A 13,991-nucleotide genomic window follows, 5' to 3' on the forward strand; every position below is an offset into this window, starting at 1 on the left:
AGATCATTCGGGTTTCAGGTGCACATTTCCACAACACATCATCTGTACATTGTATTGTGTGTTCACCACCCTAAAGCAAGTCTCCTTCTATCAGAATTCTTCATAACAGGTGATTCCCACTTATACAGATCCACCCTAATGGAGATTTCTTAAATATAGTGACAGAGTTGGAGCAGATACTAGGACTGATTAATTGATGTTCCTCTTAAGTGAAAATATTCATCTTAAAATCTGTTGACTTTAGGTGGTTTACTTTAGTGTGTCTAGTAAAGAAGTTTTAGACTTAATAAACAATCTTCCTATGAAGGCTTACTTTATTAATAACCAGAGGAAGATTATATTTGTGGCATAGATGTGTTTAGTTGCTCGGAATTTGCCTCTTAAGATGTTTGAAGATATCTAAGATACAACTTAATTTTACAATAATTATAACTGTCTTGTTATTATTTAATCTCATTGGGTTTCAGTTTTATCTTTCAAATGTGTTAAGATATTCTTTCAAATCTTTCAGCAACCCTACCTTGAGTATTATAAAAATGCATTAAATTCCTATTTTGACCATTTTTGTTTTCTTTCTGTAACAGATCCTTTTAGCCAGTTGACATTGATATAGATATTACAGTTAAAATGTCTGTGAGCTAATACTTAGATCCAAATAATTTGACTCAGGTTATTTAAGGTTTCCTTACTCCTCATCCTTTCACTTCTTGCTCTACTAGATCCAGCTCCTCCTTAGTTTAAATCTTAAATGTAATTTGAGTACTGAAGCTACCTGCTTACCAGTATCCCTCTTAACTTTCTTAGTGCCTGTGGTTTTGTTTAACAATCTCAGCCAATAAGAACTGAAAGCCATGACTGGAGATTTGCAGTTGAAATTTACTTGCACTTGTAACTAATGCTAGAGAACCCACTATTCATTCATTCAACACAACAGACACTATTCTAAGTGTTAGAAACACAATGGAGAGGAAAGGGTATAATACCTGCTTCAGATAATATACGGGTTAGCTGGGCAGATAAGGAAAATGCCGTATTAGAAATAATGTTAAGTGCTTTGATAGAGCATGATACTGTGGGACCATGTTTGAGACACCCCTGACCTTGTTTTGGATCAGGAAAGACTTGACACAGAAATTGACATCTGAACTAAGCTCTGAAGGTGTAGAAGGCAGCTGTATGTTCATCAGGATACCACCAACACTGTTGGTAGTTAGAAAAATGTAGCAATGCAGAAGCCAAAGGAAGAGAATACACTTCCAAGACTAGTAAACAGTGCTAAAACCTTCAGTGAATGTAACTGAAAAGTGAATTTGGAATTAACAAGTTTATTGATGATCTTGGGAAGTTATTTTTAATTGTTGGTATGATGTAAAACATACTGTATTGCCTGAAGAATTGTTGACTTGAAGGTGGGACAGGAAGTGGAGGCAGGAACAGTAAACAGATTGCTGTTGTAAAGAAAGTTGGGCTATGGAAGAAGCAGGAAAGAACAGGCAGATCAACATGGTCAAGAAAGGAAATTAAAGAGTATGGAAACTGCCAGGCATTCTGAACAGTATAATCATGATGAATCTAGGACTTCTTTTTCATAGTTATTAGACTACTATAGGAGGATAATATTAACCTCTTCACTTTTGGACGTAGTGTCACCTGAGATTCTTTGTTGAAGCTTTACTAATTGGGTAGGTGATTGCTCTACTTGTATAACTTCTGTGTTTCCATTTCATTACTCTTCAAACACTGATACTTGTGTTTTATGAACATTTATCTTCAATACCTTTATTCTTCTAAAAGCAACTTTAGCTTTATAAAGTGCCACTGGTTTTTGTTTGTTTGTTTGTTTGTTTTTACAGAGAGAGTCAGAGACAGGGACAGACAGACAGGAAAGGAGAGATGCGAAGCATCAATCATTAGTTTTTCGTTGCACAGTGACACCTTAGTTGTTCATTGATTGCTTTCTCATATGTGCCTTGACTGTGGGCCTTGAGCAGACTGAGTAATCCCTTGCTTAAGCCAGCGACCTTGGGTCCAAGTTAGTGAGCTTTTTGCTCAAACCAGATGAGCCCGCACTCAAGCTGGCACCCTCGGGGTCTTGAACCTGGGTCCTCAGCATCCCAGTCCGACGCTCTATCCACTGCGCCACTGCCTGGTCAGGTGCCACCGGTTTTTTACTAAATGCTTCTGATAGCTTTGTTTATATAACACTTTGGAGTTAATTATCTTGGGTGGTCAAAACAGTTACCTGAGACTTTGGAGCACGTGTTAAATTGATAGATTTTTCTCTTCCCACCCCATGGGAACTTTATAATAGTGTTATTTTAAATCAAATAAGAACTAGCTTTACTAATCCCTCACTCCACTAGAAAATAAAGATAGCTTAGGCTACAGTATCTCATTTCTATGAAGTAAAGAATTTGTGTATCAAAAATTTTTTTTAATGTTTATTTTATTGATTTTAGAGAGAGAAAGGGAGAGAGCAGGAGAGAGACAGGAACATTTGTTCTGTATGTGCCCTGACTGGGGATCGAACTGGCAACCTCAGTGCTTTGGGACAGTGCTCTAACCAACTTAGTATCTGACCAGGGCTGTATTTTCTAATATTAAGATTTGTTAAATAGATAAAGGCAAAGGTGAAGATTGTGAGGGTAGTCTACCCTCTGTCCCCCACCATGCATCTCTGAACCGTGTACCTTTTCTCCTGAGTACACTGAAATCATAGAGTACAAGTCCAATCCTATTTTCCTTTAACTCTATTCTATTTTCAGACAAGGGAACTAATACTTTGATTGTATGCTCAGTTTTTATAAATAAAATGACTTAGAGATTATATAGACAACTTTTCTGATGGAGGAAAGATAATTCTTAGTATGCCTGGTTCTGTTTGACATTAGTTGCTGTGTATGTAAAATGGTAGAGATAAATGAATCCTTTAAAAGTATGTACTATAAAAATAAGTGTATTTTTCTTCAGTTCTTTTTCTCAGGACCATTAATTTTTGTTGTAGGCAGTATTTTATATTTTTAGTGTATTCTTGATCGTACTTATTTATCATATAAACAGGAATAAGTTTGATGAATAGAAAATCCAATCCCCTGAGTCAGGGAAAGGCCTAGGGAACCAAGCAGATAAGCATGAGTTAGTAAGGGCACAAGTATGTCAAAGGAGGAAGAGGGAAAAGGAAATGAGACAGACAGGAAGATACCAAGATATAGCCATGATGATGACACAACTCTTGAACGCAATGAATATGTCTTTATACCACAGGTTAGGTTTTGCTTTATCTTTAGACATGCATGTGGATTTGTTTTTCTAATTTATCTTATTTAGCCTTATCTGTTTAATCAGAAAAGTTATTGAAAAAAAGTCTTTAATGAGTAAAAAGCTTCCTTTTTATCTTTTGATCTTATGGGCCCTGGTATGAAGTCCCAAAGATAGAGATACTGCTTGTAGTTATCATTTAGTAAACATTGTGGCCTTTAAAGTTTTAAGGATTCTTATTTGAAAATAAAAATAAAGCACATGAAATTGCATATATGTTTATGAATGAAACATTTTAGAATTGTTGATCTGTTACTCCTACTATATTTTGTCCCTTACAGCAGTGGTCCCCAACCTTTTTTGGGCCACGGACTGGTTTAATGTCAGAAAATATTTTCACGGACCGGCCTTTAGGGTGGGACAGAGAAATGTATCACGTGACAGAGACAAGCATCAAGAGTGAGTCTTAGATGTAACAGAGGGAATCTGGTCATTTTTAAAAAAATAAAACATCGTTCAGACTTAAATATAAATAAAACGGAAATAATGTAAGTTATTTATTCTTTCTCTGCGGACTGGTACCGGTCTGGGGGTTGGGGACCACTGCCTTACAGAATACCCCTCCTCATTATAGCCTTAAAAATAAAATGTTCTTCATTAGTGATCTGGTAACAAGTTAGTGTCAGATCTCGAATAGATATCTTTTGTTTCCCAGATCATTTTTTCATGGATGAGAATATTGATTTCCCAAATATTTGCCTTCAGGTTTTGGGGTTTATTTTGTACATTGAGGTGTTTTATTTGCATCCAGGATGTTCCCTCTGTGTCTTCTCTAGCTGTCCACTGGGATTCTTAGTACAGTGAAACCAAACTGGAAGCATGTTGTTCTGCAGTAATTTTTCTAAATCTTGGGAGTTACATATCAAATGGGTCTGACCACTGTACACTTGTTTAACTTGCCATGGGTTTCACAGCAATTTCCCCAGCCCTGTGGTCATCTGTGATGTCACATTTGCCAATGTAACCATGCCTCATCATCACAGTTGGAAACCGGGCAAAGACTTTGGGACATGTCCTAATAAGAACCTGGAGTTTGCCTCTCTTTTTGGCATTGTGGGTGTTCTTGAGGGCATCAGCCAGGACATTGATGTACAGTGTTAGGGCTGCATGGAAAGATGGTGGGAAGGACTACCTTCACTTTTTTGCAAGTGAGTTAGAATTGTCATTCTAATTAGCATTGTACTTTAAACTTCATAAATATTTTCTATTTCATTAGGTCTGTAAAACCAGTCTTAGGAATCTGATACATTTTCTTCTGTGTTTGCTTCTAAGCATTTTTTAATGTAGTTGATGTAGTATTTTTCTAATCTCACTATTTGCATCCAATATAAGAAACATAGGAAACTTCATAAGCATACAGTAGTTCAAATAACAGCTAATTAGAAAATGTAATGGGATAAAAACTACTACTTATAAGAGCCACAAAAAGGATAAAAGAATAGGAATAAACTTGGCAAAAAATGTGTAAGATTTATATGAAAAAAACTTTAAATACTAAGGGAAATGAAAGGATGACTTGAATATTTGGAGAGATAGAATAATAGTAAAATATTAGAAAAGAAGAATTGGTCTGACCTGTGGTGGTGCAGTGGATCGAGCATCAACCTGGAACACTGAGGTCGCCGTTTCAAAACCCTGGGCTTGCTCAGTCAAGGCACATATGGGAGTTGACGCTTCCTGCTCCTCACCCCTTTCTCTATCTCTCTCTCTCTGTCTCCTTTAAAATGAATAAATAAATTTTTTTTAAAAAGGTTTAAAAAAAAAAGAATAATAGATTGATTGAACATGGGGAGAATTAGACCAAATACAAGAATATGTATGTATTAAGAGAGTTTAATGTATTATAGAGGAAGTATGTCAGATCAGGTGGATTATTCAGTAAATGGTATTGGAACAGTTCAGTAGCTACCTGGGGTGGAAACTTAGATTTCTGCCTAACTCCTTACATCAAAGTTAATTTAGAAGCCATAAAATTTACAACTAATACCTTTTGCTACAAAATAATGGTCTTCTGCATGGCAACAAAATGTTTACTTCACCTATAAACAATTGAAATTGGAAGAAAAAGTTTTCATGCTTATAAATGGCCACTTCACAAAATAAGTAAAAATCCCCACTAACTCATTAAGAAAACCCCCGCAGAGGCCCTGGCCGGGTGGCTCAGTGGTAGAGCATCGGCCTGGTGTGCAGAAGTCCCTGGTTCGATTCCTGGCCAGGGCACACAGGAGAAGTGCCCATCTGCTTCTCCACCCATCCCCCTCTCCTTCCTCCCTGTCTCTCTCTTCCCCTCCTGCAGCGAGGCTCCTTTGGAGCAAAAATGGCCCGGGCGCTGGGGATGGCTCCTTGGCCTCTGCCCCAGGCGAGAGTGGCTCTGGTCGCAACAGAGCGATGCCCCCTGGTGGGCAGAACGTCGCCCCCTGGTGGGCGTGCCGGGTGAATCCCAGTCGGGCGCATGCGGGAGTCTGTCTGACTGTCTCTCCCCATTTCCAGCTTCAGAAAAATAAATTTTAAAAAAAAAGAAAAACCCCACAGAAAAAATGGACAAAATAGAGTGTACAGAAAAAAAATAGTCTTAAATTTCTTTTCAAATATTTAAACTTCACTCATAGTTAAATTAAAAACAAAACTAAAGAAGTTGGTTTATTTTCACCTATTCCATTAGCAAAGATTAAGGAGTTAATAGTATACTATGTTTACTTGGGTGTGAGAAACCAAGTTGTCTTGAACAATATCAGTTGCCACAACTTCTTTGAACAAAGTTTGATAATTTATCAAATTGTAAACATACTTGTTATGTTATCTGTACAGATTTGTCCTAAGCTATAGTCATATGGTCACAAAGATGTAGCATAGTAGGCAAAAGTAGTCTAAATGTCCATTAAATCTATTAAATAATAACTTTTTAAACCTAGGATGCAGAATAGAGTGTGTAGTACTCTTACTGTGTGTGCCTTTAGAACATATTCTGGAAGGCTATGTAAGATACTGGAAATACTAATTAATTCTGGGTAGGGAAGGAGAGATCAAGGATGATGAAGACTTGTAACAGCTTTATTAAGATAATTCATGTTATACAGTTCACATATTTAAAGTATAGTCACAGTTGTGCAGCCATGGCCACAATTAACTGTAGAACGTTTTCACCACCCCAGAAAGAACCCTGTGACCTTTTGCAGTTTCTTCCCACTTTCCCCCAACCCCTCAACCTTAGGCTACCACTAATCTACTTGTTTCTCTATGAATTTGCCCATTCTGGGCATTTCATATAAATAGTATCAAACAATATGTGGTCTTTTGTTACTGGTTTCTTTTACTTATTGTAAAGATTTCAAGGTTTATTTATGTTATATAGCATGCATCAGTAACTTTGTTTTTATAATCGAATAATATTTTATTGCATGGATATTCCACATTTTGTTTACCCATTTGTCAGTTGATGGACATTTGGGTTGTTTACTTTTTAGGACTATTATGGATAATGCTGCTATTAACATTTATATACACGTTTTTATGTGGACATATTTTCATTTTGGGGGATATATATATACTTAGGGAGTATAATTGCGGGATCATATGGTAACTATATATGTTCAGTTTGAGAAACTGCTTGAGTGTTTTCCAGCTCCTTAGCATTTTACATTCCCACTACAGTGTATGACGGTTCTGATTTCTCCGCATGCTTGTCAGCACTTATAGCTAGCTAGCTGTGCTAGTAGCTATGAATTGATGTCTCATTGTGATTTTGGTTTACATTTCCCTGGTGGCTAATGATATTGAGAGCATCTTTTCATATGTTTATTGGTATATGACATATTCTTATATTTAATACAAACTTCTCTGTCTTTCCTAAAGATTATAAATATGTACTATAGGTACATTTCTCATTAATTGTTTTGTGTTCTATGTGTTTTCATGTCTCTAGGTCAACCACCTAGAAGTTCATTTTAGGAGCCTATCTGGTCTTGTCAAATTGGACGTTTTAGCCACTATGAGAAATGTGACCTAATGAAGCCTTATTAAGTCACTGTGTAATATTGTGATTTTTCTGATACTATCTTTTAAAAGTGCATGTATTATTTTTGTTGCAGTATTTCACTGGCCTTGAATGTGGACATAAGTTTTGTATGCAGTGCTGGAGCGAATATTTAACTACTAAGATAATGGAGGAAGGCATGGGACAGGTAAAGATGCCATTTTTTTAATTTTAATTTTGTTGCATTTCTTATGTTTAGACTCATACAAATATGAACCAGTGAAGCATTCTGTATTATAAATTACTTGAGAACTTTTTTCTAGATGAAAACAACTAAAAGATAATTGAAGGTTTTTTTCTGTTTACAATGTGACATTCCAGTTAAAGATCCAACTCAGGTAATATTTCTTAGTGGGCATTATTGTGTATATCAGGCTAAACTTGTTGAGCAATCTTCTCAGATCTTTTGCATTTGCTTTTCAAGTTTTATATCGAAAAACCAATTTAGGTCAGCATTTCTAGTTACCTTGTGATAAGCACATTTGCACATACATTTCCTTTAGTAGAAAGGAACAATTAAGGTATTGTAAATGTTGAGGTATCCTCAGAACCTAGCAAAGTGCTTGGTGATTATAAGCATTTAGTAAATATTTGTTGAATGAAGGCAGTTTAAATTTCAATCTTTTTCAGACTATTTCGTGTCCTGCTCATGGTTGTGATATCTTAGTGGATGACAACACAGTTATGTAAGTATTTTTTAATTTTATTTATTTTTATTATTATTATTATTATTATTATTTTTTTGTATTTTTCTGAAGCTTAAAACGGGGAGAGACAGTCAGACAGACTCCCGCATGCACCCGACTGGGCTCCACCTGGCACGCCCACCAGGGGGCGATGCTCTGCCCACCAGGGGGCGATGCTCTGCCCATCTGGGGCGTCGCTCTGTCGCGACCAGAGCCACTCTAGCGCCTGGGGCAGAGGCCAAGGAGCCATCCCCAGCGCCCTGGCCATCTTTGCTCCAATGGAGCCTCGCTGCGGGAGGGGAAGAGAGAGACAGAGAGGAAGGAGAGGGGGAGGGGTGGAGAAGCAGATGGGCGCTTCTCTTGTGTGCCCTGGCCGGGAATCGAACCCGGGACCTCTGCACGCCAGGCCGACGCTCTACCACTGAGCCAACCAGCCAGGGCTATGTAAGTATTTTTTTATAGATTCTTCTTGTTAAGTATTGATTAGTTGATTTAACCAAATTAATTTTTGTTCAGCACCTCAAAGGAGGTGAAAATTTAAAGTCTGAAGAGATTTTTCTAATCTACATTTCTCTGTAGTGCAAAAGCTCATTTGCAACTTGTGATGCCCAGTCACTATTGGTAAACTTAGCAATACTGTATGTACATCATAGCATTATTTCAGTACACCTTGGAGTTGTAGAATAGGGTATGTCGGTGTGTCAGTTGAACTTCTCTGGGAAGCTGATGCCAAGGTAGAGTTAAAAGGGAAAGAGATTAAATCTGGGGTAGCATCAGTGCAAGGTAAAGTGAAGAAGGAGGCAGGCCCTGATGCAGGTCTGACACCAATTATAGCAGAGAAAGACGGAAGAGGGGTTCAGGAGGAAGAGACTCAGATTACTATGCAGCTGTGAGTATGCTGGCAGCCCTGTGGGGAGCTTCATTTCCTAAATTGATCATAGAGGAATGCCTCTGTAAGCAGAAATGGTCAGGCCTGGTACCCTTCCGTGTTCAGTCATTCTCCAGGTGTTACCCAGGGGGAACATGGCCTCAGCTAGGACACTGCTACAGATCCCAAGGGCACTACAGCTTGGAAGCTGTTGGTTAACTACTCTCATTGGGAAAGCTTCTCTTTTGAAGGGAAAAAGAAACATGAAGAAACAAGTATAGTTAGTTCCTGACCTTGGAGTAAAGTCCTGAGTCAGTGATGTTTGGGCTGTGAGATGTATTGTTTCATGGAAAAACAATTTTTTTTTATGACAGAGAGATAGACAGAGAGACAGACAGACAGAAAGGGAGAGAGATAAGAAACATCAATTCTTTGTTGCGCACCTTAGTTCATTGATTGCTTTTCCTTGATGGGGTGGGGCACAGCAGACCGAGTGACCCCTTGCTTAAGTTGGTGAACTGTGCACAAACCAGATGAGCCCATGCTCAAGCTGGCGACCTTGGGCCTCGAACCTGGGTCCTCTGCATCCCAGTCCAGCGCTCTATCTACTGAGCCACCACCTGGTCAGGCTGTTTCATGAAATTTTATTTGGGGGTAAACTAGATGGGAAATGGAAAAAATATTTCCAATATCTAAAATGTGGCTAAAACCATAGGGGCTCTTACAAATCAGTAAGAAAGTCCTACAAAGAGAACATGAAAAAGCAGTTCACAGGGAAAGAAATTTAAATTGTTTTAAACAGTAGCTCTCATGCCTAGTTAAGTACATGTAAATAAAAATTAGATAGTCCAGCTATTTAAAAATTTCTTTACATTTCATATCGTAAGGATTAAAGATTTGGTAATGTGAGTAAGGATATATAGTATAATAGGGAGTATAAACTCTGCTCAAACTTTTTACAATGCATTATTTAGGCAGTTTCTATAAATTTGTGTGCTCTTTGGCCTTTCATCTAATAGTTTCATCACTTTGAATATGTCATTCTACCTCCTTCTTACTTCCATTGTTTCTGTTAAGTCAGTTAGTAGCATATTGTAGTCCTCTATTTATTGCTTTCAAGTATTGCCTTAAGGCAGTTCGACTATGATATATATACCTAGATATGGTTCTCTGTGTTTATCTTCTTTGGGGTTTTTTGAGCTCTTTGGCCGTGTAGCCTGCCTGGTACATGCAGAAAAAACTTTGAGAATATTTGTAAAAATGGTACCAGGTCGGGGGTGGAGATTAGGAAGAAGGATTTTTACTTTTTACTTTATGCAGTTATATACTATTGATATGTGTCTTTCTTTTTTCTTTTTTTAAATTTTTTGAGAGACAGAAAGTCAGAGAGAGGAACCAGATAGGGACAGACAGCCAAGAAGCGAGAGAGATGAGAAGCATCAATTCTTTGTTGTGGCTCCTTAGTTGTTCATTGATTGTTGACTCATACATGCCTTGACCTGGGGGCTACAGCAGAGCGAATGACCCCTTGCTCAAGCCAGCGACCTTTGGGCTCAAGCCAGTGACCATGGGTTCATGTCTATGATCCCACGCTCAAGCTGGCAACCTCAGGGTTTCAAACTTGGGTCCTCTGCATCACATACACAGTCCAGCACTCTATCCACTGCGCCTGGTCTGGGGCTTTATTTATTTATTTGTTTGTTTGTTTTGTGAGAGAGACAGAGAGACTCAGAGAGGGACAGAGAGGGAAAGACAAACAGGAAGGGAGAGAGATGAGAAGCATCAATTCTTCATTGCTGCATCTTAGTTGTTCATTGATTGCTTTCTCATATGTGCCTTGACCGGGGCACTACAGCAGACCGAGTGACCCCTTGGTCAAGCCAGCGACCTTGGGCTCTGGCTGGCGACCTCAGGGTCTGGAACCTGGATCCTCCATGTCCCAGTCTGACGCTCCATCCCATGCGCCACTACCTGGTCAGGCTATATTTATTTTTAATGATCAGAAATTTGAGTAAAGATTTATTATGAAGAGGTTAATCATATTGTCATAACCCTAAAATTCAAATGCCCAATAGAAATCGGGAGGATGGAAGGTAATACTGCCATTAAAAAATTTGTGACTTAAAATGCATTAGAAAATGCCTATAATAAAGTTAGTGAAAAAACTAAGAGATGAAATTATATGTAGTAAGTTTTTTATTTTAAATTAAATTTCATACATTTACTAAAAAAGAGAAAAATGTCCATACTCATAAAAATTTGAGTATTCTTGTTGAATGATAAGAATTACAGGTGATTTTTATTTCCTTTTTTATACTATTTTATTTTGCTAGTATGTCAGGGGAAATATTTTTTAAAGAAAAATATTTTATCATTCCTAAATTGAAGCATAATACTGGTTTAAAAGACTTTTTTTATTTATTGATTTTGGAGAGGAAGGGGGGGGGGAGAGAGCAATCGATTTGTTATTCCACTTAGTTATGCATTTATATGTTGACTCTTGTACATGCCTTGACTGGGGAGTGAACCTGCAACCTTAGTGTACTGGGACAACACTCTTGAACCCTTGGCCAGAGCTGAAGCATATTGTTGATATATTCAAGGTGCTATATGAGCAGAAAGTATGGTTTAGTAACTGATGTACCTGAAAAAAAATCCTTGAAGGAAACTTGAGCTAGGATAGTAAACACAGTACAATATATAGATGGTGTGTTATAGAATTTTACACATGAAACCTATATATTTTTATTAACTAATTCACCTCAATAAATCAATAAAATTAAAAAAAATTATTTTGGCTCTAGCCAGGTGGTTCAGTGAATAGAGCATCGTCCCAGCACACCGAGATCGTGTGTTCAATCCCCAGTCAGGGTACAAGAGAAGCAATCAGTGAGTGCACAACTAAATGGAACAACTAAGTGGAACAATGCATTGATGCTTTTTACCATACCCTCTCACACATACCCCTTCTCTTGTTCCCTCTTTCCCTATTTTTGAAATAAATGAAAAAAATTATATCTTTTATCTAAAATCACCTGGTTTCAAATCACAGCTCTGCAGCTGTTTCATTTGTACAGATGGAGAATTATCCCAAAACACAGGTTGGTTGCATGCATTTGACATTGTGCTCAGAATGTATAATGGGCATTCAGTAGAGGTCATTTTGTCTACCTTTATAAAAAGAGTTGCCTTCCCTATGAGAGTTGGCATTATAACTATTTTCAACATAAACAGGTCTTTGTTAAGAGAATTAGCTTATTAATATGGCCAGGGTGATTTGCCTTCATTTGAATACTTATTCTAAATTATTGGAGGTCACTTTTTTTTTTCTTCCCTATTACCAGATAAACTATGGCCTAATTACTGAGACCTAATAACCTTTGCCTCATAACTATGACTGACCTGTTCTCACCAGTCCTTGTGGGCCAAGCAAGGCTTAAACACCTGCTTAGCTATAATAGAAGTAAGATGTGTTTGGGAATCAAGGCATTTGACTTTGGGTCTGGTTCTTTCCTTAACTTTTTTTTAATTGATGTAAATTTCACATACTAGTAATCATTTTTAACTGCTTTCAAGTTTGCAATTCAACCACCCTCAAAAGAAATCCCATTTCTATTAAATAGTCATTCCTTATTTCCTTCTCCCCTAGGCCAGTGGTTCTCAAACTTTTTGAAGTCAGGTGCATTTAAAATCCTACAGATAATTGTAGGCACACTATACAAATTCCTGCGAAATATGTTAGAATAATTAAGTCAGAGATTAAAGAAAATATGAAGTCCAAGCGTGCTTTTATGGTAATTAAGCAAAATAAATACAACAAAATTAAATTTATTCTGACATTAAAATACATTTTTATGTTACATTTTCTTTTCTTTTCTTTTTTTTTTTTTTTTTTTTGTATTTTTCTGAAGCTGGAAACAGGGAGAGACAGACAGACTCCCGCATGCGCCCGACCGGGATCCACCCGGCACGCCCACCAGGGGGCGACACTCTGCCTACCAGGGGGCAATGCTTTGCCCCTCCGGGGCGTCGCTCTACCGCGACCAGAGCCACTCTAGCGCCTGGGGCAGAGGCCAAGGAGCCATCCCCAGCGCCCGGGCCATCTTTGCTCCAATGGAGCCTTGGCTGTGGGAGGGAAAGAGAAAGACAGAGAGGAAGGGGGGGGTGGAGAAGCAAATGGGCGCTTTTCCTATGTGCCCTGGCCGGGAATCGAACCCGGGTCCCCCGCACACCAGGCCGACGCTCTACTGCTGAGCCAACCGGCCAGGGTGTTACATTTTTTGAGTTATGCTTTTTAGAATTTGTAAAAAAGAGGGGTTAAAAAATGACAGAAATGATCTTTTTATATATATATATATAGATACATTTTTAGTAAGAGTTAGTAAATTCGGCAGGTCCTGGCACAAATGTGTTTTTTCATTCTTGTGTGTATGAGAAAACATGAGCCTGATGTGTTCTAGCGATTTCTTCAGTGTTTGGGCTTATATTTGAAAGACAAACTCTCATTTCCTCATCAATACATTGAAGAATTCCTCTTTTTACTCTTAATTGTGTTGAGTGTTAAGTGCAGAAAAACCCCACCATACATATCATCTTAACTTTACACCACACAAAGGATAGAAGAAACTTGCCTCCAGTCTTTCTGGGGAACATGGGAGGTAGTGTAAATAATCCAGCACCACAGCTTAACAGCCTTTTGCAATCTAATCAGGCAACTGAGGTGGGGCGTTGGGCAGACTGTCAGCTTACAGCCAATTCCCCACACCTCTGTCCCCCAAAAATCTAACTCCAAAAACCCTATTGGTTTTTTGGTCCCCAATAGACACATATTTCTCTGGAATACCATAGGACACACCTGGAAATCTTCTAGGGTGCATCAGTGTGCCTGGCCCACACTTTGAGAACCACTGCCCTAGGCCCTGACTACCACCACTTCTTTGTTTTCTGTCTGCATGGATTTGCTTATTCTGGACATTTCATTTAAATGAGTCCTACAATATGTGACCTTTTGTTTCTGGAAACAGTTGAGTTGTTATATGAACATTTGTGTGTAAGCTGTTATTGAACACCTGTTTATAATTCTTTT

At 38.1% G+C, this 13,991-nt stretch overlaps 1 protein-coding gene across 2 annotated transcripts in view; it reads left to right on the forward strand.

Moving 5' to 3' along the window:
- The window catches only part of ARIH1 (ariadne RBR E3 ubiquitin protein ligase 1), a 132,058-nt gene that overhangs the window by 87,499 nt on the left and 30,568 nt on the right, over positions 1-13,991 (forward strand). For both annotated transcript variants that reach the window (XM_066388540.1, XM_066388539.1), the window contains 2 exons: positions 7,407-7,499; positions 7,982-8,037. In XM_066388540.1, the coding sequence (XP_066244637.1) occupies positions 7,407-7,499; positions 7,982-8,037 (149 nt within the window). The remainder of the gene's footprint in view (positions 1-7,406; positions 7,500-7,981; positions 8,038-13,991) is intronic.

This window comes from Saccopteryx leptura, chromosome 6 (assembly GCF_036850995.1).
Source record: "Saccopteryx leptura isolate mSacLep1 chromosome 6, mSacLep1_pri_phased_curated, whole genome shotgun sequence".
Lineage (NCBI taxonomy): Eukaryota > Metazoa > Chordata > Mammalia > Chiroptera > Emballonuridae > Saccopteryx > Saccopteryx leptura.